General features: G+C 44.3%; 4 protein-coding genes across 4 annotated transcripts in view; 1 reads left to right on the forward strand and 3 right to left on the reverse strand.

Annotated features, from left to right (window-relative positions):
* LOC121305444 (V-type proton ATPase catalytic subunit A-like) overlaps positions 1-462 on the reverse strand; it is a 7,942-nt gene extending 7,480 nt beyond the window's left edge. The window contains exon 1 of the mRNA XM_041237096.1: positions 382-462. The gene's annotated coding sequence lies outside the window, so the exon portion shown is untranslated. The remainder of the gene's footprint in view (positions 1-381) is intronic.
* A 3,733-nt stretch (positions 463-4,195) lies between these two features.
* cfap126 (cilia and flagella associated protein 126) lies at positions 4,196-6,483 on the forward strand. The gene is made up of 5 exons (XM_041237071.1): positions 4,196-4,281; positions 4,995-5,057; positions 5,502-5,579; positions 5,890-6,054; positions 6,274-6,483. The coding sequence occupies exons 1-5, from the start codon at positions 4,255-4,257 to the stop codon at positions 6,454-6,456; spliced, it is 516 nt and encodes a 171-aa protein (XP_041093005.1). The 5' UTR covers positions 4,196-4,254; the 3' UTR covers positions 6,457-6,483.
* A 1,498-nt stretch (positions 6,484-7,981) lies between these two features.
* On the reverse strand, positions 7,982-15,297 carry LOC121305392 (death effector domain-containing protein-like). Its single transcript, XM_041237004.1, has 5 exons — positions 14,853-15,297; positions 10,910-11,616; positions 10,598-10,702; positions 9,427-9,564; positions 7,982-8,882 (listed from the first exon to the last, which is right to left on the reverse strand). Exons 2-5 carry the CDS (start codon positions 11,415-11,417, stop codon positions 8,503-8,505), a joined length of 1,131 nt encoding a protein of 376 aa, XP_041092938.1. The 5' UTR covers positions 11,418-11,616; positions 14,853-15,297; the 3' UTR covers positions 7,982-8,502.
* A 2,483-nt stretch (positions 15,298-17,780) lies between these two features.
* Positions 17,781-25,212, reverse strand: LOC121305376 (zinc finger protein 3-like). Its single transcript, XM_041236984.1, has 5 exons — positions 24,258-25,212; positions 23,327-23,422; positions 20,707-20,997; positions 19,338-20,126; positions 17,781-18,188 (listed from the first exon to the last, which is right to left on the reverse strand). Exons 1-5 carry the CDS (start codon positions 24,940-24,942, stop codon positions 17,908-17,910), a joined length of 2,142 nt encoding a protein of 713 aa, XP_041092918.1. The 5' UTR covers positions 24,943-25,212; the 3' UTR covers positions 17,781-17,907.
* Positions 25,213-27,212: the final 2,000 nt, after the last annotated feature.

Raw genomic sequence — 27,212 nt, forward strand, 5'->3', positions numbered from 1 at the left:
AAGCAAAACTACTTCATTCTATAGAGGGATGCAAAACGTTTGGTCACAAACGAACTGAAAACATCTAAGTAGCTGAATACAATTAATCGTGAAATATAATTCCTTATTAACCCTCTGCACTACACGGAATGGGGAAACCGGACCGTGATGCCTGTCCAGTTTGTTTACATTCTCTACACGCATAGTTTCAACAGCAGGGACTATAATAATCACAGCTGCCTATAAATTATAAAACTAATACCAATGCAAAGAGACACTGCTAACACGAGTCAATTACCATTGTAACCCAAACGAAATACCTACCGGGGCTAAATGTTCACGTTCACAATAAATTCCTTAATAAACAGAAAACGCGATACGAAAATTTACTTTTTCACTGACCTTGAAAAATGTGTAACTCTTAATTCCTGAGGTTTCTTTGACAGACACTATCTACTTGCTTCTCTGCGTGGTTTTTTTTTTTTTTTTTTTTTTTTTTATATATATATATATATTTTGAGCTGTGTTTACAGGTAAACACGCGTCTCCTCTGAGCCAATAACGCCGGCTTGTTTACCTCTTGTTTAGAGTAAAGAGAGATGTAGCGAAAGAGGGGGGGACGGGGACGAGGAGGCTTTAGACCCTGAATAGACCGGTCCCGGGACCCCAGCGGGGCGGGACTGCCCGGTTTGAACAGGGGAGGAAGGCGGACCCAAAACATGAGACCTGTGCAGGGGGTGCTCAGTCACACCGCGAAGGGAGCGGGCAATAACGTTTAGGAGGCACATAGTTCAGGTGAAAACTGAGGTTCAGGTTCAGAACATTAATTAATGCGTTACTTAGTTGATGAATTAATTAATGTATACCGCATGTGCTTTACGAAATAAGGTTTAAAAAAAAAGAACATTTATTTTACATGTAAATCAAATGCCTGCTTTAAAAAAAGTCAGCTAATCAAATTCGTTTATAGCAGTGGCTTCATTAACAACACATTGCAGACATTCTTTGTGAATATAATGTATGGTCTTCAATAGTTAAAATACATAAAATATGTTTGCATGTGCTTAATAAGATGTATGCCATAGCACTGTTAATAGAGACCATAGGGCTGATTCACCTGCCACAGCACTGTCAATAGAGTGTAGAGCCACACTGAGACTGATTCACCTGCCACAGCACTGTCAATAGGGTGAACAGCCATGATTGATTCACCTTCCATAGCACTGTCAATAGGGTGGACACTATAGGGCTGATTCACCTTCCATAGCACTGTCAATAGGGTGGACACTATAGGGCTGATTCACCTGCCATAACACTGTCAATAGGGTGTATGATATCCGACCTAAGGGTGACGGTATAGTGACAGATTATCTCTTCCATAGCACACGACTAATAGGTATGAACACTATAGGGCTGATATCACCTTCCAGTGGACTGTCAATAGGACAGTTATCCCAAGGGCTGATTCACCTTCCATAGCACTGTCAATAGGGTGGACACTATAGGGCTGATTCACCTTCCATAGCACTGTCAATAGGGTGAACACTATAGGGCTGATTCCTGCCATAGCACTGTCAATAGGGTGTATAGGGCTGATTCACCTGCCATAGCACTGTCAATAGGCTGGGACTGATTCACCTGCCATAGCACTGTCAATAGGGTGGACACTATAGGGCTGATTCACCTGCCATAGCACTGTCAATAGGGTGAACACTATAGGGCTGATTCACCTGCCATAGCACTGTCAATAGGGTGAACACTATAGGGCTGATTCACCTGCCATAGCACTGTCAATAGGGTGAACACTATAGGGCTGATTCACCTGCCATAGCACTGTCAATAGGGTGGACACTATAGGGCTGATTCACCTTCCATAGCACTGTCAATAGGGTGAACACTATAGGGCTGATTCACCTTCCATAGCACTGTCAATAGGGTGGACACTATAGGGCTGATTCACCTGCCATAGCACTGTCAATAGTGTGCAGGCCATATGTCTTGTAATGATATTGTTAGGCTATGTTTGTATATATTTCCACTGCGATACAGACAGCAGGTAAGGAATGCGTTCCCCTGTAAACACTGCAGTTATAAGACAAACATGCAGGCACACACGCTGCCTCGTGTAATCTGACCCCAGCCTGAAACACAGTTTCACCCCGAATGTCTTCACTGTCTACATGACAGCTTCCTTATCACAGCCCTAACTTTCTGCTGTTATTCCTCCCATGGCTGTGCTTACAGGAGTGCTGGCCGAGGCTTGCAAACGCATTCCGACTGCCCCACAGCCTCCCACAGGGATCCTGTGATAGACCCACCCAGCACAGAATGAGAGCGTCCGGCAGTAAACTCAAGGTCATAGAGGCTTGACTTTGAAAACCTCAGTAGAGCGTCCAGCTACAGACTGAAGCTGACACAAACCAGCTCTTTCAAGACATTGTCTAGATACTAATAGTGAGAATAATACTCCAACTACTGCTATTATTATTATTATTATTATTATTATTATTATTATTATTATTATTATTATTATTATTAATAATAATAATAATAATAATAATAATAATAATAATAATAATAATAATAATAATAATAATAATAATAATCTGTACCTAATTTGATTTATTTAAATTATATTTATGTTGATTCAGTCGTTTACCATTTGAAACTTTGGTTACTCAGTTCCGAGTTTGCGATGGAATATTTCGCTTCATGCTGGAACTCAATGCGCAGAGTGGTTTTTATTAAAATATATAGATACATGAAGAGCAGACTGCAACTCTCCCAGTATATACACTGTATATTTCGGAAACAGAATATAATACTTTGCAACTTATCTGAAATGGATTTGCGTGCAATATCCTGTTTGGCAGGAGTTGAATGTCACTGTATGTTTGTTGTCAGTAGCATTTTTTGTTTCTCATTCGACCTTGACAAATGAAGCCTGTCCAGATTCATTCAACACACTCTCACTGAGCAAGCAAGGCTGTGACCGAAACAATGGGGAGTGGAGAGGCAGAAGAGAGGGAGAGATGAGAGAGCAGAAGAAAAGGAGAGAGGGAAAAGGGAGTGGGGAGTGACGGGAGAAAGGGAGAGGGCAGTGGAGAGAGAGAGAGCAGTAATGACATTGTGGCTATCAGCTTCTCCATCACGCTGCCAGCTCTAATCAATGGGGGGTGGCTCTTACTGACAGGGCTTGTTTTGTCTGCTTGTTTCAGCTTTGATTTTGCAGTTCCAGTCAAGCTGTCAAATTCTGAAACAGATCTGAAGAAATATAATGTATCTCTTACTGTTGCATTTCACACACCCACTAGAGGCAGAGTGTTGCAGAAAACATGTGTCATAGCAACATCAGAAAACCACAAGAAGGACATTTGGTTCCTAGTGGCTTAACTCAGAACAGTGTCAAGCCAACTCTTATGTGAAGTGTCCCCTGCCCTTTAAATTAGCTCTGCCTCCTAAATCCTCTCCAACTGTGTGTACCCTCTGGTCCTGGTTTCAAAAATAATCATCATCTAGAATACTGTGTTCAGTTCTGGTCACCTCGCTATAAAAAGGACATTGCTGCTCTAGAAAGAGTGCAAAGAAGAGCAACCAGAATTATTCTGGGTTTAAAAGGCATGTCATATGCAGACAGGCTAAAAGAATTGAATCTGTTCAGTCTTGAACAAAGAAGAAGACGCAGCAACGTGATTCAAGCATTGAAAATCTTAAAAGGTATTGACAGCATCGACCCAAGGGACTTTTTTTGTCCAGAAAAAAGAAACAAGGACCAGGGGTCACAAATGGAGATTAGACAAAGGGGCATTCAGAACAGAAAATAGGAGGCACTTTTTTACACAGAGAATCGTGAGGGTCTGGAATCAACTCCCCAGTAATGTTGTTGAAGCTGACACCCTGGGATCCTTCAAGAAGCTGCTTGATAAGATTCTGGGATCAATGAGCTACTAACAACCAAACCAGCAAGATGGGCCGAATGGCCTCCTCTCCTTTGTAAACTTTCTTATGTTCTTATGTTCTTAATAATTGAATTGTGGTGTTAGTTATCAATTTTGCAGGACACCCGGGTTTAATATATATTCAAAAGTTGTTTTTTTTATACTCATTTTTTGTATCAAACTTTTTTTTTTTTTTTTAATTTATAATGCAGTCTTTAGTGTTAACAATTTGAATCCCATAATTAAACATTTACATTGTAACCACTGCGCCGACCACGCCTCTTTTCACAGTTGCTACGAGACGGGTGTAAACAGAACAGACCAGAAGGACGAAAGCATGGCTTCGAGTTACTCTGCGAATCAGGTATAATAATAATAATAATAATAATAATAATAATAATAATAATAATAATAATTCGGCCTATATATACATTTTATTTTAATTCGAGTATTGATTCGAGCAAAGCGGTTTGCCGTAGGAAATATTTTTAATTCACTGTATCCAAATCTCGTTTTTTAAACTTATCTAAAAACTATTTTAATATATTCGCTATACTTTCTCGGAATTGAAGTCCAATACAAACACAGTGTCGTCTTTATTTATTCATTAATATCAGTGCATAATACAGATCTATTTTAAATATTTAGCGTAGGGGGTAAATACAAACTCCCTTAATAAACAGCATGAACTTGTCCAATCTATTACCTTGATTAACACGCAATATTTTAATGATATTGATTAATTCAGAAAGCGGTTCACGGTACAAATTCAATTCAATTCAACCAGGTCCTATTGGCTCTGCAGCAGCAGTCTCTAAGTCGCTTTGAATAAAAGCTTCTGCTTATTATTATTATTATTAATAATAATAATAGTATCAGATTTAGGGGAGGAAAAAAGTCACACCATGGCATTTGTTAGGAGAGTACAAATTAAAAAATTAAATTAAAACAGACGTGACTGTTGCATAATGCTGGTCTTGAAAAACAAACGAAGTAAAGAATAGAAAACCCCGTTTGTCTTGCTGAAGGTCACCCTGTCAGGGCTGCATTGTAACTCTGTGTCTCTCTGCTTTCCAGTACGACAATGCATTCACATCCCAGAAACTGCAGAACTGGACTTTACCCAGACAGCACAAACAGGTATGAGACTGAGGCAATGCCCAAGCAGGGGCTCAGGCATTTCAATAGCGAGCCCTAGGGTAGGGGTCCGTCTGTCTGTCTGCCAGTACCTGAAGCTGATGCACATCTCACAGTCCCTTACTATCGCTGTTAAGGATTTGTCTGAATTATCCTGTGTATTGATCTTGTGCACACAGCTTACAGTAATAGCAGTTCCTGAGTGCAGTCTTGTTTCTAGTGGTTTATAACAAATGAATTTGTGTTGTTTTCACAGTGTTTCTTAGAAATCATTTCACAGTTTGAGCAGACAGAACCTGACAACGCAAGCTGACACATCTCTCAAACCAACAACGAGACGCTCAGCACACTACAGATTCACTGACCCCCTTCTTCCTCTCGCCCTCATTTCTCTTTCCTCTCTCCTGGTTTAATTACTGACGGTCAACTTGTTTTCCAATTACCCAGCATCCCTCAGCTCTGGAAGGCCGCACCCAGTTCATCACCAATGACCGAGGTCATCTCCTGCCAGGCATGAGGTCAAAGGTCAGTGCCAGCTTACTTGTTTCTTTTAAACCTGCCGTGACATTGTGTGTGTGTGTGTGTGCTCGCTCCACTCTCTCCTCACGATGTGTTCATGTTCTCTACCAAGGTGAAAAGAACAGTTAGTAAGGACTAACTGAAGGCTGTAGCTAAGTCAAGTTTGAAGCCAAGTACCTGGGTGCCTCTCTTCTTTCCCATGGTAGTGAATTCTCATGGAGCTCGTCCCTGGGTTCACAGGACCTCCTCTCCTCTCCCCACGCCCCCCTAATGTTTTCTCTCAGTTAACCCCCTCTCTCTTGCTCTCTCTCTTCAGAACAGTTCGTGGAGCTCATTCCTGGGTACCTGGGACCTGCCTCGTCGTATCCCCCCTCCCTGGGTGAACTACACTGCCCGCTCTGCAGAGGGCGCACAAAAGCTACAGAAGCTGGTGCAGGAGGGGTCTTCAGCCTACCTGCTGAGCAGAGACAAGAGCAGAGGGGTGAGAGGTGGCTGAGGGTGACGAGGAGGGGTTGAGAGGGATGGGGGTTGGGGGGGGGGCAGTTAAGCCAAAACCGTTTCTCAAACATTAACAAGAATATCTACTTTCATAGCATGCATCAAAAATGAAAATAAAACTTTCCATATCATCTTTAGCTAAACACAACCTTAGTGTAATTTCATACTGATCAGAGATGCTCTCTCTCTCTCTCTCTCCCAGGGCACACCAGCAACACCAGTCCAACCAGCAGATGAGCTGCCTCAGGCCCCCGCAGTGTCTCCCAGTCCTCAGAAGATCACCCCGACTCCTAGACCCACCACCCAGGAGCAGGGAGGCTCTGCCCGAGCACACACAGCACCCGAGGCCCTCGCTTCAGAGAAGCATGCTTCTGAAGACAAATAAACTATTAACACAGTAAATGATCATCACTTCATAAGTGTGGGCACATTTATTTCTCCTTGATCTAAAGCAGGGCTTCTCAAACTCGGTCCTGGGGACCCCCTGTGGCTGCTGGTTTTCATTCCAACCCAGCTCTCAATTACTGAACTAGACCCTTAATTGAACTGATAATTTGCTTAATTAGACCTTTCTACTTGTTTTCAGCTCTTATACAGTTGCAGAGTTCAAGTTACTTCTAAAATGTTACAGCTAACTTGAAATCTGCAACAGAGAGACAGAATATGATGTCCACCCCACAACTGAGGTCAGAGAGAAAAATCACCTTGTATCTCTGACACACCACCCTGGGCAAGATTTTTATAAGTTATAGTAGAACAATAAAACACACAGCTAAGGTGAAGTTACTCCCATCTGAGAGAGGGGAATTTCAAAAGCATCGCCTCCCTCCCCATGCGGTGTTCAAACTGTGAGAAACGATATCTGTTGAGAGGCACACAACATATGAATTGATTCTAAATAGAAACCCTAAGATCGTCCTCCTGAACGGCTATTAAACAGAGGAAGAGTTGTGTTAGCTTTAAAACTGTGCCCTTTGTTCTGTACACAAGAAAAGCTGTCCTGTGATCTTGACCAGTCCAGAGCTGGTTTCAGGTTTGTAATTCAGTTTTAATAATAGAAACCTTCAATGACAAACGTTTCTAGTAGAAGTCTCTGTGTCTTCTGTGCGGAGCTGACTTTTAATTCACGTTGTTGTATCAGGGTGATGCAGACTCCACCATTCCATTATTATAAAGTGTGAAGGATCTCTTACTGGTCGCAGCGAGAGGAATGTGTGCAAGAGACAGTAACCTTGCAGAGGTCTGAATGGTGCTAGTTACAGCATGGAGAAGCTGTTGGCATTACGCCCTGGACACAATGCCCGATGCAATCAACAGCCACGCTATTTTCCAATCGCATCAGGCAGTGTGTAGTGCAATTCGATTTTACAGGATCAGCAATCCAATTCAGTCGGCTTGCAAAGTTTAAACCTGTATTTTGTGATGCGATTCCCACCATGATTGCTGAATTAAAGAAAAAAATTATATATATATATATATATATATATATAGACACCCACACACAAGGAACAAGATGTTTTTGTGACCTGACCTCCACCATTGAGACGCGCAGGAACGATGCTAGGACAGGTGGGCAGGCTTTTCCTTATAGCCCACATTTCAATCGCTTGGGGCTTTTTACAGTTTCATCACTACTGGATCAGTTGTTCTGTAGATATACTGCAACATGCGACATACAGACAGTCCCGTCAGCCAGACAGGCAGACTCCTCAGGGTTACTCGATTTATTTATTTCTTAGCCAGTCTCAACACAACAGGACAAGTATTTCTCTAGATACATGTTACAAACCTACATATATCACGATAATACTTTCAATAACATGTGCTAAAGGCTGGCAAAAAGTTTCATATGAATTGACAAGTGGTTCTTAGAAACATAAAAAAAACATGTGACACACACACACAGAGACCAGGGTTAGAGCTGTTTAATAAAACCAGTCCTGTGTAGTATATATATATATGTTGCATATTTTATTTAAAGAAAAGTATATACAGTACATTGATGAGACAGAAGTATACCTGGAGAGATAAGAACCCGACAGCCTGGCAGCCTCTCTCTATCTCCAACTCTCTCTATCTCAGAGTCCCTCTGTCTCAGACAGGTAGCTTGTGCTCACAGTATTCCGAGGCACGCTAATGACACGGGTCTCTCACTCACAGACACTCACTCACACACGAGGAGGCTATCATAGCAATCCAGTTGCTGCTGTGGAGCAGTTTCTCTTCTTCCCAGACAGACAGAGAGGCAGGCTGGGAGAGAGCACTGCGGTTCTGTCCTCAAGTGGCTTCATTATTTGTTCTTGATTGTTTGTGTAGAATGGGAACAGAGCACTGTATCACTCACTCACACCCTCCTCGTCCTCTTTCTCTACACACACACACACCGCCCCCCCCCCCCTCTCTCTCTCTCTCTCTCTCTCTCTCTCTCTCGTTACAAGGCTTCCCTCCCTATGAGCAGGTTCCTCAGCAGCCTCCTCCTGCCTGCCTGGTAGTCCTCCTCGTCCACGTTGACAAGCAGCTTGATGGCCTCGTGTCCAACGGCCTGCTTCAGGGAGTCTGTGATGAAAACGCCCTTGAGCGCCTCCAGCAGCGAGCCGTTGATGTAGTCCCTCCAGAAAGCGTCCAGGTAGGTGAGCTCCGAGAACTTGATGTCGCAGATGATGGAGCCGAGGTCCCGCGACTTCAGGATGGTGTTGGCCTGGTTGAAGCACTCGAACTGCCGCTCCAGAGCCTCCGGCTTGTTGGAGAAGACGTTCCCAGTTAGAGCAGACTCGTGCTGGCAATACTCAGCACGCACCCGCAGCCGGATATCTGAGAGAGGAGAGAGAGACAGGGGGTTAAGAGAGAGAGAGGGAGAGAGGGGGGTTAAGAGAGACAGAGGGGGAGAGAGAGAGAGATGGGGGTTAGCAGACAGAGAGAGAGACAGGGTTAGCAGAGACAGAGACACGGGGCTAGCAGAGAGAGGGTTAGCAGAGAAAAAAAAGACAGGGTTAGCAGAAAGAGGGTTAGCAGAGAGATGGGGTTAGCAGAGAAAGAGACACGGGGTTAGCAGAGAGAGGGTTAGCAGAGAGAGAGAGATGGGGTTAGCAGAGACAGGATTAGCAGAGAGTGAGAGACGGGGTTAGCAGAGACAGAGAGAGAGAGAGGACAGAGAGAGGGATCCTACTTGAGTATGAGTGGTGCGTGAGCACTGGCAATAGTCTTTCCCCCCTCACCCCCCTTATGAGTGGACACGGCCCCCCCGGGGGGTGTGGGGGGGGGGGGGGTAAGTATTTTTTATTTTTTTAACCATTCAATGTAATGGAGAGGGGGTGAGTGTGAGTGTGCATGTAAATCTCATTGTCTCTGTGCTCACCGCAGGTCTGCTTCTCTCTGCACTCGGCTGTGCTGTGCACTCTCTTCCTCTTCCTGTTGGGGGTGCTAGGGGTGGGCTTGCCTCGCCCCGAACACACCGCGGGTCTGCCAGGGGGGCAGCACAGCAGGGGAGGGGGGCCTGAGAGAGAGAGTGGAGGAAGAGAGTTTAAAATCTACAAAGAACCACGATTCCTATCATCTACAGCTTCAAAAACACTCAATCACAATTCCAAGACAAAAAGCAACTGATAAGGCACTAGCCAAAATGCTGGTCTCCGTTTCATCTAGATTCAGCTCAGTAACAACACTGATGAAGGCACTGTCTGAAACCTTTGTCTATTTTGAAGCTTTCCCCTTCATTTCTTCAGAACAGACGTTTACACAAACTAGCAGGCTGACAGAGGCTCTGCGTGCCAAGAACAAAGACTGGAGAAGTGAGGCAACACTGACATCTAGTGGAGAAAAAAAAGAATGTCACACAACCTCTCTCTCCTCACTACAGTTCTGTTTGTAATACAGGGTTAGACAGTTAACATCAGCTTTGAGCGTTGAAACCTGAACACCAATCTATACTCCAATTGGATGCAAGCTCCCTGTCTGAGGAATCGAATCCCAAATCCTCTCTCGAATCTGCATGTCAACCCGTTTGGAGCTGGAATCGGGTTGTGGTTTCAATGGGATTCACATGCACTCCGGTTCTGAAGCACCAACCCCTCCAAACCACACAGAGTTGGGCTTGTGAACTCTGCACCAGGGTTGGGGTTGGGGTTGGGGTCAGCCCCCCTCCCCCAACTCTCAATTCCATTTCCAAAATTGCAATTGGCAGCATTCTGTTAAAATTAGCTTCTCAGTGGCAACAAATTACTTCAGTTGAAGTCCCTGTTAGTCAATTAAATTTAATGTTCAACTGCTTTCATTCAAAGCCAATCACAACAATTATTATTAATGTCTCTAACATACAAATTCCAATTCCTCTAAATGGCTTGGGATTGATTTAAAAAAGGAACTGACAATTGAATTGACAACCCCAACCCTGCTCTACACATCAACTACAAACAGATCACATCTTTGTGCATGCTGGCATAGTGCAGGCCTGTCCTGGTGTCACTGCACTCCACTGTAGACATCTGTACAGCACTGCAGCTTCCTGGGTGCTGTGCTGTGCTGTTTACCTGTGCGTCTGTGCTGCGAGACCACTCTGCTTTCAGCTACACCTCTGGGAGAGACATAACGCACTGAGGTGTCCTCCAGGTACTTATCAACAGGGTCCGGACACACTGAAAAACAGAGAGAGAAGGGGAGGAGAGAGAGATGAGAGAAATGTAGCGCACTGAGGTCTCTAGATAGGCAGAGAGAATGTGTCAGCTTGCCTTCACTGCAACATCACACAGGGCAGCAGGACACACAAACAGTACAGACACAAGCACACACAATAGACACAGACAGACAGATTGATATACAGGTAGATACACAGAGAGACTTGCCAGCCTGTCTCCTGCGCAGCGTCACGTAGGGTAGCAGGTCGTGTCTGGTGATGATCCTCAGCAGCTGCAGCACGTGTCTGAAGTTGGTCTCGTCGCAGCGGCCCTGCCGCTCCAATGCCAGCAGGAAGTCCCTCCCATCGCGGATCCCGCCGCGCTCGTACTCGTCAATCACGTCCACGAATAGGAAGGAGAGCACGCGCACGTCCCGGTGAGTCAGCTGGGCGCCCACGATCTCAAACATACGGTGCAGCGAGTTCAGTCCATAGGAGCCGTCCACCGCCTCGTCCGGCCAAGCACACAGTCCACGCCCACACGCCAACCCGCCCATGGAGGGGGAGGGGCCCATGGAGGGGGCAGGGACAGCAGAGAGAGGGGCGGGGCTGCCAGAGGACCTGGGGATCAGCCAAGCCGAGCTGTGCGTGGCAGAGTTGTTGTTGTGGGTGTTATTGTGTGTGGGGGGGTTGTTGTTGTTGTTGTTGTTGATGCTGTGGTGGTTCTGTGATGTCATCACTTTGCGTGAGGCCAGATTACTGGATTGTTTGATTGGTTGTAAAAAAAGGAGGTATATTTTTTGTCCTTCTAGGACATAGTCAGTTCTTTTACTTCTTCAAGCAAAGTGAATTTTCAGGGGGGGTTTTCCCCCTGTTTTGATTTAAATAAATAAATAAATAAATAAATCCCTTCTTAATTCTCTAGCTGCCGATTCTCTGTGGATGGGAAAAAAAAAAGAGGATTAGAACAAAAACAAAGCATCCTCTGGGTCTGGGGCTTGGCATAGTGGCTCAATGCTTTGCAGGCACAGTGGCTCAATGCTTTGCAAGAACGTGGCTCAATGCTTTGCAAGAACGTTAAGTCTTGCATTAAAAAAATGAATAAGCATTCACAAATAATGCTTGGAAAACGGTCACTCGGAACTGAAACCTGCCTTCATCTCCCCTGCAATGCCAAACCCCACTTACTGACGTTTTCCGCTCGTGTTCTCCCTCTGCGAAGGGAGGTGAAGTTCATCGTTTGAATTTACGGAAACAAGTTGCATCTTTTGAAGCAAGTTTAATTTAGAGATTTATACTGGGTTAGGCCCTGACTGAAGATGTTATTAGCAAAGGGGGCCGGTTGTACTAACGAGGTCAAACAGGCCATGTTTTACTAAACCCATTTTAAAACTAATAAACAAACAATTACCAAACCCAGTGGCACATATGATCCTAATGTGGTTGTCTTTAATGGGAAGTTGCTACAATAAAATACATGGTGGCCATGTTGGATGACATCATCAAGATACGAAACTGGCTAACAACACCTTATAGAGTGCAGCTAGGGCCATGGTTACTATTAGGCACATATTGGAACTCATGCATGCTCTATCAAAAAATGTCATTGCCAGTGACCTTTGATCTCGCCTAAAGGTCAAATGGAAAACTGCCTAATAACTCGTACAGTGCACACAGGGACATGGTTTCTATGTAAAAATGGCATTCTGCACTATTTGCTAAAGTGTTTGTTACTGGTACTGCCACTGGTCCTGGAAGCAATAAAGTTGCCGGCAACTCTAGTTGTAGTATGTTGCATAAAACATAACAATACAATATATTTATAATAAAGTTGAGTTCTTATCTATGAACAGTAAAACGTTAAAAGCTTTGAACTCGCTGTCTGTAGCTTGGTGTTGTTTACATTATCGTCAGCATATTTTAAATTGATTGGAAGCTGAAATAACTTTTTAAAAACTTTTCTTATACCACTACAGTACTGCTCAGCAGTAATCAGTTCGTTTGAAAACCAGGCTTTAATCGCTGATAATACACAGGCAGTGATTCTGTGAGCGCTCCGGGGCTCAAGCACCAGTGAGGGGAAGTAAGGTCCCGCACAGTGCAAATAAATCGACCTGTTCTGTCAAATTATAGTGTGGATGCTTCACAGGGAGAACTGCTATTGCAGCGTTTAAACATATACAATGCATTCATACAAAGCCTCACAGCTTTCTTGAAAAGGTTTACTGTTCCCTTGTTTTTCTTTCATATTTGGTTTGCTCTCATTAGTATCTATAGTAGATTCAGCATCCCTCAGTTCTTGCAGATTCTACTGTACTTGTTGAAGGGGTTTTCTCCCACTGCTAATTTAAAAACAAAACAAAAATAGCCACGTAGCTAACAAATTCACCCCGAGGATAGAGTCTTTAAACTGGAACTTTAGTGAAGGCCACATGTGTACGTGCGCACATTAATTCTTGTAGATAGTAATTCATAGCCAGCCAGCTATTTCTGTAAATAGCAACACATGTAATGTACAATAAAAAGGCTTTTTTTTTGGTGTCGTTGGTGTCAATTTCAGGCAGGGCTTCGTGGTCGGCAAGGCGGCAGAGCTGAGAGAATTTGTCGCCTACTGTCACCCCTCTAGTGCTGACAGTTTCTCAGCACACAGTACAGCAGCAGTGACAAGGTGCAAACAGGTGAGTGATCAATCTGTACAGCGTTTACGAAGGTGCTTTGTTTAAAAGAATAAAAAAAAAAAAAAAAAAAATCTACATTTTTAAGTGTTTATCTGAAATCTAAGCCTATTTTTAGGGACCTTGATTCCAACCGAAACAACGTTCTAAATTTGAAACAAATATTAACTAAATAACTTGCACATTACGAAGCCACATTTGTCTTTTTTTAGACAGCACTATTTAAAAAAAAAAAAAAACTCCATCTAGCATTCACATAAACGCACATCTTTCCTAGGTTCAGGAGGGGGAAAACAAAAGTGATCTGGCTGCCTCAGCCTTTTCACGCTGCATAAAATGTAGCGCACTGCTTTGAATATTCCTAACTCTGTTGGAACAAAATGCAGACGTGAATAAACGCATGGCAAGTGGTCCAAAAATCCAAACACCAAGGCGGTTCCTACAGTGAAAAAGGTTGGGAAGCGCTAGTCTAGAGGGATACTCTTAGGAGCTGTTCCTGCAGCTATGAGAAGGATGAATTAATGCACTAAAATTCTTATTGATACACACAGAGCTTCATATAGGAAAATGCATGAAGAGCAAAGTTTAGTTTTACTGCAGCTAGACACCTTTACCACACAAGGACAGTCATTCTTATTCATTTACTGATTACTTTCACCAGTTTTTTTTTTTCTTAAGTCTTTATTATTATTTAATAACACTATGTATTGTTTTTAATTTGCATTATTTCTTGATATTGTAGATCTCTTTCCGTTTTAACTGACATGTAAAGCGCTTTCAGATACTCTGGCATGAAAGGCTCTATATAAATAAACAGAATTTCACGTCACACTTGCCTGCTACCTTGAGAAGTTATGACATGCACTCAACTGACTATGCTTTAGTATGCCACCAACAACTCATTTACTTGCCTAATGACATCCAAGTCTGAAATATACCTCTTATCAGACTTCTATTAAAACTGTTTACGTGAATTCCTTATTGCACTATGCTGTTACCATGGGGTCATCAGCAGTTTTGTCATTCTGAGAGCTCGGAGGCATGCCCCACTGCCACGGCTGTTACTGCCAGGGTTGTTGAACTCGAGTGGGCGATTCCCTGCCCCCGGATCTAGAGGGGGGTCATGCCCTTAAATTACCACGCCGACTAGCAGCAGAGTCAGTGTGCGAGTAATGCTGGAGTAGCTACATGCCATTACCACTCAAGCGGTACTTCATACCGGCTGTCTTTCTCATGCATCTACAGCTCTGCCATGCAGACCACTGAAAGGCATGGTATACAGACACACGACAAGGGCTTAGTAAATATTATCAAACTGTCAACTGCGTATTTCTACATTAACTGTAAAATATCGCAGATTAAAAAGCTCACGACACTGACCAAGCACTAAACAGTTTTGTTAATAATAATAATAATAATAATAATAATAATAATAATAATAATAATAAGCAATTAACGTGTGGCTATTTGGTTAACCATCTGACTTCATTTACATACCTTTAATTAATTCATTTCTCCTGCTTCAAGAAGTTCAAGAAGGTTGTGGCCCACCCCCCCCCACCACCAAAACAACAACGAAAAAGACAATAATCTTCGTTCTTCTTAAAAAAACAAACAAACAAAACAAATAAACAGTGTAACAAAATTGCCACAAATACAAAAAAAGTTAAAATACAATAACTGCTCCCCAAAGCGTGTTCCTGTACTTGTTTTAAATGACTCCAGCTGTTAAAAATGTGTGTCTTTGTTTGTGTGTTTTTATTTTTCCTTTCAGACTCGTCGTGTTTAATCTGTAATAAAGCGTTTCACATGCCCCCTTTTCTTCAGCCTTGCTCCCCCATGCTCGCTTTCTCCTCGTCGTTTCGTGTCGCTCCACTTAAACTAAGAGAACTAATGACTGCAAAAGGGACACCATCTTGGCCCCACCACTAAAATGAATGAACATCCGGGACGTCTCCAGAGTAAGGGCAGCTTCTCGGCTTCACTCGGATTAAAAACGCCGCGGTGTGCAGACATGTTGTGTAAGGGCGAGGGGTGACGGAAGCACATGGGTGAGAACACAATGGAGAAGGGGCACGGGGTGAGGGCAGGAGGGTTGCGTCGGCTTCACGTCTATTGAAAAGAATGTGCAGTCAGAGGACAATTCAGATTGTGCATTGGACTGGGAGACATGCTGAGTCGCCAGTAGAACCAGTACTGCTGAATATATATCGCAGTCGTGCTTATATCTTTCTATCTATAAGAAAGATATATATCTAATATAGAGATTATAGATAGATATATTATATATATATTTATAATTAGATATCTCGTCTATTATATAATTATTATATATCCATATAATATATTTAATTAAAAAAACACAGAAGTGAACAAACTGGTCGTTTTGGACAGAGTAACGTCCTCTTTCTGTCGTGCACTGTATTATAAAGTCATGTGACGATCTCCTGTTCACAGTATTACAATCATGTGGTTTTGATGTTTTTACCAAACAAAGGCTACAAGCAGCTCTTCTGCGCTGGTAATGTTTTAATGATTCATTTCAAACATTAGTTTAGGAAGTACAGGAGGAATGCACAAGGTTACTGTTTTGAATCATTAACCCACTTTATAATAATTCTGTATTATTACATGGGAAGCGTTTGATCACCAAAGCAGAGCTTCTGCGTGTGTTTGGATTAGCAGGTGTGCCTCCTGTAAGGTATTTATTAGTACCCGATGAATGACGTGTTTAAAACTGGGCTGTCCAGTGGCTGAAAGTATACATTGTTATCTACAGTGTGTGTGTGTGTATATATAATTTCGAGAGAGAGAGACACACTACAGGTTGAAAGTTTGTAAGCAACACGTGATCTGCAGAGTGGGGTGGGGTGGGGATTGCGTTGCCCGCACATAAGTGCAGTGGTGCCCCAATCAGTACCTATTTCTTGCCAATGCTGAATGACTGGGTGGAACATCAACAGCACAAGCAGATAGCCACTCCACACCCGAGAGATCAGAGTGCAAGATGACAGTGGCTCTGTCACAAGTGAGCTTACTGGCCGAACCTGAGTCGATGAAAACCAGCTTGTATCTCACACAGAACCCTGGACTATTGAGTTATTATTATTATTATTATTATTATTATTATTATTATTATTATTATTATTATTATTATTTAAACAGTACAACTAATTTTAATTTCCATTTGATACCAGCTATCTGATACAAAGACATTTCAGAGGGCTGGATCTCATCAATATCAGGGTCTAGTGCTGTATATTATAAAGACATTTCAGAGGGCTGGATCTCATCAATATCAGGGTCTAGTGCTGTATATTATAAAGACATTTCAGAGGGCTGGATCTCATCAATATCAGGGTCTAGTGCTGTATATTATAAAGACATTTCAGAGGGCTGTGTCTCATCAATATCAGGGTCTAGTGCTGTATATTATAAAGACATTTCAGAGGGCTGGATCTCATCAATATCAGGGTCTAGTGCTGTATATTATAAAGACATTTCAGAGGGCTGGATCTCATCAATATCAGGGTCTAGTGCTGTATATTATAAAGACATTTCAGAGGGCTGGATCTCATCAATATCAGGGTCTAGCGCTGTATATTATAAAGACATTTCAGAGGGCTGTGTCTCATCAATATCAGGGTCTAGTGCTGTATATTATAAAGACATTTCAGAGGGCTGGATCTCATCAATATCAGGGTCTAGTGCTGTATATTATAAAGACATTTCAGAGGGCTGTGTCTCATCAATATCAGGGTCTAGTGCTGTATATTATAAAGACATTTCAGAGGGCTGTGTCTCATCAATATCAGGGTCTAGTGCTGTATATTATAAAGACATTTCAGAGGGCTGGATCTCATCAATATCAGGGTCTAGTGCTGTATATTATAAAGACATTTCAGAGGGCTGTGTCTCATCAATATCAGGGTCTAGTGCTGTATATTATAAAGACATTTCAGAGGGCTGGATCTCATCAATATCAGGGTCTAGTGCTGTATATTATAAAGACATTTCAGAGGGCTGGATCTCATCAATATCAGGGTCTAGTGCTGTATATTATAAAGACATTTCAGAGGGCTGGATCTCATCAATATCAGGGTCTAGTGCTGTATATTATAAAGACATTTCAGAGGGCTGGATCTCATCAATATCAGGGTCTAGTGCTGTATATTATAAAGACATTTCAGAGGGCTGGATCTCATCAATATCAGGGTCTAGTGCTGTATATTATAAAGACATTTCAGAGGGCTGGATCTCATCAATATCAGGGTCTAGTGCTGTATATTATAAAGACATTTCAGAGGGCTGGATCTCATCAATATCAGGGTCTAGTGCTGTATATTATAAAGACATTTCAGAGGGCTGGATCTCATCAATATCAGGGTCTAGTGCTGTATATTATAAAGACATTTCAGAGGGCTGGGTCTCATCAATATCAGGGTCTAGTGCTGTATATTATAAAGACATTTCAGAAGGCTGCATCACATCAATATCAGGATAGACTATATTCGCTGTCTCTGTGCTCTCCTCTCTGAGTGTGTATTGTGTGTCAGTGCTGCTCTGTGCTCTCTCCTCTCTGCGAGTGCAGTCTCAGATGCTGTTTCAGGCTCTGAGACTGGTTGAAGTCTCTCCCGCACACTTTGCAGTGGTAGGGCTTCTCTCCGGTGTGGACCCGGCCGTGGATCTTGAGGCTCTGCAGCTGGCGGAAGTGTTTGCCGCAGACCTGGCAAGGGAACGGCTTCTCCCCGCTGTGTATGCGCTGGTGTTGCTTCAGATTCCCCGGCAGCACAAAGCTCCTGCCACACTCCGAGCACAGGTAGGGCCGCTCGCCTGCGCAGGGAGGAAACACAGACAGGGACAAGTCCAATTCAGTGGCAAACGTTTTCAATGGCTCAACCAAACTATACCTGTCCTACCTTTCCCAGAAACTAGAGCTGCACAAACCCATTATTGGATTACAGGGATCAAGCTCCGCACAGACGGGGGGGCGCCGGTGTCGATCGGGCTGATTCACCGGTCAGAGCGAAACGAATAAAGAAACAGCTGCTTGGGTCTGTGTGGATCGCTGTTCTCCACATTTGAGTTTGTGTGGATGGCTGCTCTCCACGCAGTCTAAGAAGAGCAGCAGTCATCACAAACCCAAGCAGCTGTTTCTTCGTGCTAAACACGACTAAATACTTCACATCGTGCCCACTCCTGATCACAGAGAAGCAGCTGAAATGAATGAGATCAATCTTCCCTGCTTTGTACGTCCACTCTCTACACCTGTCTCAACAGTTACAGCAGAAGCAAACGCGTATTTTCATTTTCATTTTAATTCAGGCGTCCTGGTAGGACTGAAGCCACTCTCACACAAACACTCCGGCACATCTCACCGTGTCGTCTAGAGCGGTGGACCAACTGACAACAATTCTGAAGACACGGATAGCGGCGCTAATGACTTAATATGTACAGCATGTTAAGGTCAGGGTGTGTCGGGTAGGGTCAGGGTGTGTCAGGGGTAGGGTCAGGGTGTGTCAGGGGTAGGGTCAGGGTCAGTCTGTGTCAGGGGCAGGGTGTGTCAGGGGTAGGGTCAGGGTGTGTCAGGGGTAGGGACAGGGTGTGTCAGGGGCAGGGTGTGTCAGGGGCAGGGTCAGGGTGTGTCAGGGGTAGGGACAGGGTGTGTCCGGGGCAGGGTGTGTCGGGTAGGGTCAGGGTGTGTCAGGGGTAGGGACAGGGTCAGTCTGTGTCAGGGGCAGGGTGTGTCAGGGGTAGGGACAGGGTGTGTCAGGGGCAGGGTGTGTCGGGTAGGGTCAGGGTGTGTCAGGGGTAGGGTCAGGGTGTGTCAGGGGTAGGGTCAGGGTCAGTCTGTGTCAGGGGCAGGGTGTGTCAGGGGTAGGGACAGGGTCAGTCTGTGTCAGGGGCAGGGTGTGTCAGGGGTAGGGATAGGGTGTGTCAGGGGCAGGGTGAGTCAGGGGCAGGGTCAGGGGTAGGCTGTACCTGTGTGCAGGCGCCGATGTGTCTGCAGGTTCTGGAGGACGGAGAATCTCTTGCCGCAGGCGGTGCAGAGGTAGGGCCGCTCGCCCGTGTGCGTCCGCTTGTGCGTCTGCAGGTTGCTGAGCTGCCGGAAGCTCTTGCCACAGTCTCCGCAGTGGAAGCGTTTCTCGGCCGTGTGCACCAGCCGGTGCTTCCGGAGGCTCTCGGCCCAGCCGAAGCGCTTCCCGCAGTCCGGGCACTCGTGAGGCGTGTCTCCGGTGTGCATCCTGCTGTGCGCCTCCAGGTTCTGCCGCTGCACGAACCCCTTCCCGCAGGCCCCACACACGAAGGGCTTCTTGCCGGTGTGGCTGCGCCGGTGCGCCTGCAGGCCGTGCAGCTGCCCGAAGCGACGGCCACAGTCGTTGCAGAGGAAGGGCCCGGCAGCTCCGTGGCCCCGGCTGTGAGCCTGCAGGCTCTGGGCGTGCCAGAAGCGCCGGCCGCAGGTGGAGCAAGGGAAGGGCGCTTCGGCGCTGTGGCTGCGCCGATGGGTGTGCAGGGCCTGCTGCTCCCCGAAGGACTCTCCGCAGTCGGGGCAGGGGAACGCGCTGCCCCCCGCGTGGTGCTGCAGGTGGGACACCAGGTCCTGCAGGAGCCCAAAGCTGCGTCCACACTCGATGCAACGGAACGGCAGCTTCTCTCCGGGGCCCTGGGAAGCCGAGGAGGGGGGCCGGGTCGGGGGGTTGTTTCGGATCGTCACGGCCCAGGTTTTGAGTTTTTTTACCCTTTCGTCTCGGCAGCGGCCTTGTACCACACCTAGGGGGAAAGCGATAGGGACTTTCACTTGCGAAGAACCCGGGTTAGGATCGTGTATGTTTTTGACGAATTTCAAAGGAGCTGAAAAGGAGGTATATTAGCGCTGAATATTCAAACAGCTTGAAATCGATTTGCTAGTTTCTATTTATTCATATAAAAATAATTTTTATAAAGGAAACCAATGAGGTCTGAAATCAATGGCACCCATTCTACTGTACAGAACAGTAACTGTCCTTTCTTTAATAGAGAATCTGACAGGGCACCATAATGACACCTGTTCGAAAACCCTGCTTTACTCACCCTCAGGTCCTGCTCTCAAACACAGGTATATAAATCAATAACTTCTAAATAGCAGTGATAATGGCACTCTCTATAATAATGGAACTCCCTTGTTCAAACAGTTATTGCCTTAGGAGTCCCATTACTCTTAACATGCCAAAGCACTGCCCTTATTCCATAAAGAAAAGTTAAGGGTTATTAATTGAGAACTCAGTTGGAGTGAAAACCAGCAGACACAGCGGTCCCCCAGGACGAGAATTGGGAAACTCTGCCTTACAGAAGAGCAGCAAGGCTTGCTTACGTGTGACAGTGCCCCCGGTGGGCAGCAGGCTCTCCTGCACCGACCCGCCATAACCCCCTTCAGAGCTGCTCCCTCCTGTCTCCTCCTCCTTCACCAGGACGGCTGCTGCTGCTTCTGGGACCTGTACAATGTGGAACGAGTCCAGCTCCGGGTCCAGAACCTCCTCCTTGATCCGCAGTGGGCCCAGTTCCGGTACCGCGACGGCGTTCAGAGTCCCTGTTTGAAAGGGTTCAGCTCCCAGCTCAGGGCTCTCCCTCCTTACACACGACCCGGCTCCCTGCTCTGCACACCCTGGGGAGGGAGAGAGGGCTTCTCTGTCAGGGAGCTGGAAACTACAAAGCTTGCCCCTGGGGTGGAAACAAGACTCCTATTGCATAGCAGTTTCAACCCATTCCAGGTTTTATTATGAGTTCGATCAGGCAGTGTATAGCTAACAAGCTCAGAGGAGTCTTATTAAACATAGTAAAACCAGGAATGGATCAAATTGCTACACAATGCCCATCCCTGTGGCTCGCTGTATATCACCATCAATATGGGCATGGATTACATAGTGGAACTTCAATATCCCAGGGGTGTGTATAGATTGAGAGGAACGGTCACCAGAGAGACCTGCCAGACTCTATACAGCAAGGATAGTTTGCATACTTTTCAGGGTATTGGCGCAGGAAAAGTAAAATCAGCCAAAAGCACCATTCAACTTTTAATTTGTAGTTCCCGACACTAAAGACCCCAGGCATGGATATGTACATTACAGGACAGCCGAGTTTAATGACAATTAACGTGTTTTGTCAACATGGAAACATACTGGGGAACGCATTTATTGCGACGTCTATGTCATTTATATTAAATTACTTATTTCTGTTTTAAAATTTGCCTGCAAAAAATATCTTTTTGTAGACTATAAATACAAAACAAAATTGCATGCATGGGATTTGAAATGAAGCTATAACAGTTTGCAAGAATACTGTATTTTGAAAGATGAAGTCAGCTAGCTGAGAATTCTCAGGAATTTTTTTTACATTTTGGAGCTGTTTTTTCCAAGTCATCTCATCATTCTGAGATTCTGGTCTTGAGCTCTGAAAAGTGTTGGCTTCCTGTCAGTGTAACGCTCACTGTGGTCCCTACTGGCGCAAGGAAGGACGGTTCCTCTCGATTCTGGTTGATGAGAGCAACGCTATTTGTGGTCCCCACTCCCACTCCCACTGGACAAAAAGGAACATTAATTTCTGAGAATCAGCTATGCTGAAGGACAGCCGATATATTTAGTAAACGTAAAACACAAATACATCAATAAATATTGAAATACATAAATACATAGACGTTTCTTTCTTTACGTGATCTTTTTCATTATCAGCTATAAGCACTGCCATTTAATACTGTATGAAACTATATTACTCTACAGTTCTTGTTCAAGTGCATATTAGTGATGATTTTTGTATATAACTCATCATGCTTTCATATATTTTTACTTTCAAATTAAAAAAAACACATTGTAACAGCCCAGACAACTGCTTTGCTGCAGGACTTGTTGTCTGTTCAGTTTGTCTCATCTGTCTTGTGTTACATATTGTAAGGGGAGTGTATGAGCGGGGAGAGTGTGTGTTGCTGTTTTGGGGAGTTGCAGAACATTAACTGGAGACAGTCCAGTGCTGAACTTGAAACATGGGTTAATGTTTTTGTACCTTCAAATAAAACAATTTGAGAATTCAACACTGCCTCCCCGAGAACGGCTTCCTAAAATTTTACAATATACTAAAGGACCGGATTCAAGCTTATTGCGATACGTTGCAAAATCAGATGAAAGCTTTCAGTGCAATCAGGATAATACAGAATCGTTATTTACAAAATCTTGTTCGTCTCGTCGCTTGTTAACTTTACTTGGCTTGGTTTTTCAGGCACAATAAAAGTGGGCCGCACCTGAATCAAAAACACAAGCCAAGTTAGTAGAAACAATTGAGGCAACCTTGGCCCCTCATCGTTTTGACAGTCGTGCCTGTTTGCTTGGCGCTGGGCAAGGTCGCCCAAATGTTTTCTTCAAACTTGTGATAACTTGCCGTCATTTTTCACATTTCCAACGTGTTTTCGTTTCAGATGAGACCCTCACCGGCAGAAGCAGGCCGAAGCCGAAACGCTGTTGTCTTATACGTCAGTATTTGTGTGTGTCTAAAATATTGTCATCACAATATATTTATTTTTAACAGAAATTACTTTCGAACACCAAATTAGAGTCATATAACTGTGCGATAACAATATATTATTTTATTTTATGTTTGTTCAACAGCCCTCTGTTGGTCAAATGGTGCATCACAGTGTCAACAATGTTGAGTGAATTATGAATCAGCCCGTATAAGCTTTAATGCAATAGACTTCCGTATAAAGGTGACCATGAAATTAAGTCCACTTTTTTATTTTTACAGTCCTGATTTCCTCCCATTAGAAGTAACATAAAGTCATATTGAATGTTGTTTCTAATAAGACTAACATACTGTGCACTGCTAACCAGACTGGGGTGTAGCTCACTGCTTTGTCCCTTCAGTAGAACGGCTGTGAGCAGGGCAAACGCCCGCCTAATCAAGGGGCCAGGTGGCTGCAGGTGCAAATGAAACTCTCTCTGGGTTACCTGCGCGTCCCTTTGTGGTGACGCCATCCTCTTCAATCTGCTCCCAGTCCTGAGACTCTGATTCCCGGTCCTCTGCCTGCGTCTCACTACCCTGGACTGGACACAATGAGATACTGGAGTTACACACCCCTTCATACGTTCCTATTCTTCATAAGGATATATACGGAAGACGCAAATGCAGGACAGCCTCGTACAAGGATGTCCCCCTCTCCATATAAAGCAACGGAAAAAAAAAAAAAAAACGTTTTCAATCAAAAATATATTTCTAATCTGTTTTCAACATTTAGCACGTGAAAATTTGTAAATTCTGTTCTATGAACCAATGCCAACATGGCATATGAGCTTCAGCAGCGCCCCCTATTGGAACGACAGGGAAGCCAATAAGACTCCCAGTGCATAGCGGTGCGATCCATTCCTGGTTTCCACAATGAGCTGAATAAGACACACCTGAGCTCGTTGTCTATGTACACATGCCGTGGCACGGGTGAAACTGCTATGCCAAAAGAGTTTAGTCTGGAACCGACTGCTGCCACGAAAATAAAATCGCAAATACATCGTTATAAACTCCAGTCAAACCCTTACATATCACTTCAAACCAACCAACTCAAAACCAGCACTGCAAACACAGTGCTGAAACCGCAAAGGAACCGGTTTGCACCGGCACAGCATGTGGAAAAGTGGAATAATTCCACACACACTGCAGATCTTATCTGTCAGAACAGCTCAATGCTGCACATCAGCTTACTATCCTTTTACAGTGGGGTGGAAATCAAGCGCAAGTGCGAGTGACAGTAACCGGGGTGATATCATCAAGAGCTGTTACCTTTTTTTTTTTTTTTTGTCCAGAATGTGGTGCTAAAACGCTTACTGTGACATTAAGACGTGTGATATTAACAGGGTTTGACTGGATTACTTTTGCAGGCTGGGTTACCCTGTACTGCGCGTCGCTTGGTCGTAGTTCCATCTGCTTCGATTTGTTCCCAGTCGCCAAACAGAGGTCCCTGGTTTGCAGTTTCTACCGCAATATCCTCGTCTGTGATCCGGGCCGGTGCAGCGTTATCATCAATACCACCACCACGCGTGTACTGGTGATCGTTCAACAGGTTAGGGAAGCGAGCACTTGCGTTATCTACCCGAGTCGGGGAGGTTTCTGATGGCAAAGTCTGTGCCCTGGCACCGCTTGCTGCGAGGTGCCCGCGTATGCGCTCCAGCTCCCTCTCCGCTCTCTCCAGTCTCCGGTGCAGCCTTTTGATTTCCTTCTCGTCCTCGTCTATTTTCACCTGGAAACCGGCACACCTGCGCTCAATCAGCGCCGTCAATGCTGCTACCACGACGGGTTCAATGCCCACGGCGGCGGTTTTGAGGATCGCTACCCGGTCGGTAGCATCATTAACAACGCCGGCGTCGGGCGAGCCGACGAGGGAGGGAGCCGAGACTTTCTCTCTAGCACTAGTTTCGGAAAGTGGTTTCACTGACGGTGATAACTCGTCTCCGATCGCCAGTTCAGCCTCGGATTTGCTGTCCGAGTCGCTTGTTTTGTGCAGCTGTTTTCGTGTTTTTGGAAAGGGGGTACCGCTTCCCGAGCGCGACTCTCGCTTGTGGCAGGCACCGCTCATATTTGCAAACTTAGCATTTATAAACAGCTCATAAGTTTCCTTATAGCGTAGCTCTAGTCGTACCGCGTGTTATTAACCAGAAAATAAAGATCAAAAGAGGTTCTCAAAAAGCGGAACCAAGTTTTGGATTAAACTCTCATCGCTTTAAATATGAAGGCAGACTCTGGAGTGCGCGCAGGACAGCACCACCGCTGCAGAATCTGAGGAGCGCTAAAGGATCAGAAAATGTAGAAATGTTATCTGCCAGCAATCGCCAAAGTGAATTGCCATCTCCGGAAGTTTTTTTTTTTTTTTTCTTTTTGCTCAGAAACATTTCCTTCCTTCCCCCGCTCGAGCTACCTGTAAGCGCATTAGCGCAGCCTAGCGACACCCTCCTTAGTGTGCAGAAAGACAGGCTTACATCTAGTTTAGCAAGCATGCATGTATGTGTGCATATATATGTGCATATGCATGCATGCATGATAAACTAGATGCACGGACAATAACACACACAGTGACTGAAGGGGCTGTCACGTCTTCTTGGTGTCTGTGTTAGTTTACTACATTCCTCCAGAACTACATTATTGCACGCTATATTTATACGATTAACAGACTCCATGTTCAATAATGCATTTGACCATTTATTATTGTTAATGAAACAACAAGCAATTTTGCACATCAAAATTGGGAGCTCGTTGTTTATTATTTAATTTCGGTAACGTGTCATGATTTTCTGATCCCACGCAGGCAGGGGTGTCAGAAACACAGAGCTGGGTTGAGTTCGCATGTAGTACACATATGCCCCCCACAGGGGGGTGCTGTTGATACGACATGACTAACTGAACGCGGAATGAACGGGACCTCAAACACACTGCTAAAAAAAATCACCTTTTTGCAATCATTCCAAGTGATTTAGTTTGCCATTATTCAAAGTCTCTGTTAAGGAGCTTTCACCTGAAGTCAGGAGCTGCACAATTCTAGTTTATTGACAGACGTTTGTAATGCAGGCTACAAAAGTGTATTTGTAATAGTAAACAACAGCACCATCTAGTGCACACCTAGTGCACTGCCAGTAAAGATATAGGAAACTTGAACAAGTGTAATCTCACTAGATGGCGCTGGCTCTTCTAAAAAGACACTGGCTGATTGAGCAGTCAAAGCAAATTAATTTAAAAACTCCTAAAAACAAACAAAAAAAAAAAGGTATGGGGGCTGTAAAGAAAACTAAAAAACTTAAAATTTTCAAAATGAAATGTCAAAGTCATACATTGCTAGACGAAAGACCCTGTCCACGCTTCATAGCCGATCTCGAGAACCGTACTCAAACCCGCTCAAATTAATCCAGCTCAAATTCTGGTCTCCTTAATTTTATTTCAAACAGAGCTGACAAGTGACGTGAACTGTTCATCCCCGGTCCCACTTTTAACTCGCATTTCATTTTTGCAGGCGCCTAGTTTAACGTTGTGCTTCTGTTGTTATTTTCCCCACTAGTTTAATAGAGATGTCCTGACGTTTTTTTTTTTTTTTTTTTTAAAGCATAAAAATAACTACCTAGCGAGGAGTGTACACTGATAATAAATCCTTCAGGCTCTGTTCTGACTATTTAGCCAAACATATCACAAAACATTTTGGGATATTTGAGGATACACACAAAAATCTAGTTTGGTATTACAGTATCTGCATTTCTGACAAACCGCACCACCTGATGCGATCCTATCAGAACGGAACGAGAATGCCCCCCGAAGTGGTCCTGAGTCCGGATCTCAAGTTCGGTCTTAAACCGTATTTAATACCTTTTAAGCTGGTTTAAAGGCAACTAATACAGTTTAAAGGCATGGTGTGGACAGGGCCTTATTATAGCCGCATAGCTAATTAGCCACGTGATCACAGCACCCCCCAGTGGCAATCTGTTTCATCGCACCGTTCTGTACCAGTACCAAAAACGCAGAACTCCAGCCAGACAAGCCACAGAATGTGCAGATATCAGTATTGGTGAAGACACCTTGAAAAAGTAATCTGTTAGTTACAGGAACACAAATGTAACTAACTTATTACACTGGAAAAAAAAAATCTATATAGTTACAAAGTTATTTTTCAGGCACAGTTTGCATTGCACAGAGATATAGCTTTTTTCTCGGTTTGGTCAGGCTGCAGGTCGAAATCACTCCGTCTCTCCTCTGACACGGGATGATATGAAAAGGTTTGACTTGCACTGTTGAAGAGCTTTCTGATTTCCACGTCATGCATTAAACTACAGCGTTCTTTTCATATAAAATGTAACCCGTTCCCAC

The sequence above is a fragment of the Polyodon spathula genome, chromosome 43 (genome assembly GCF_017654505.1).
Source record: "Polyodon spathula isolate WHYD16114869_AA chromosome 43, ASM1765450v1, whole genome shotgun sequence".
Taxonomy (NCBI): Eukaryota; Metazoa; Chordata; class Actinopteri; order Acipenseriformes; family Polyodontidae; genus Polyodon; species Polyodon spathula.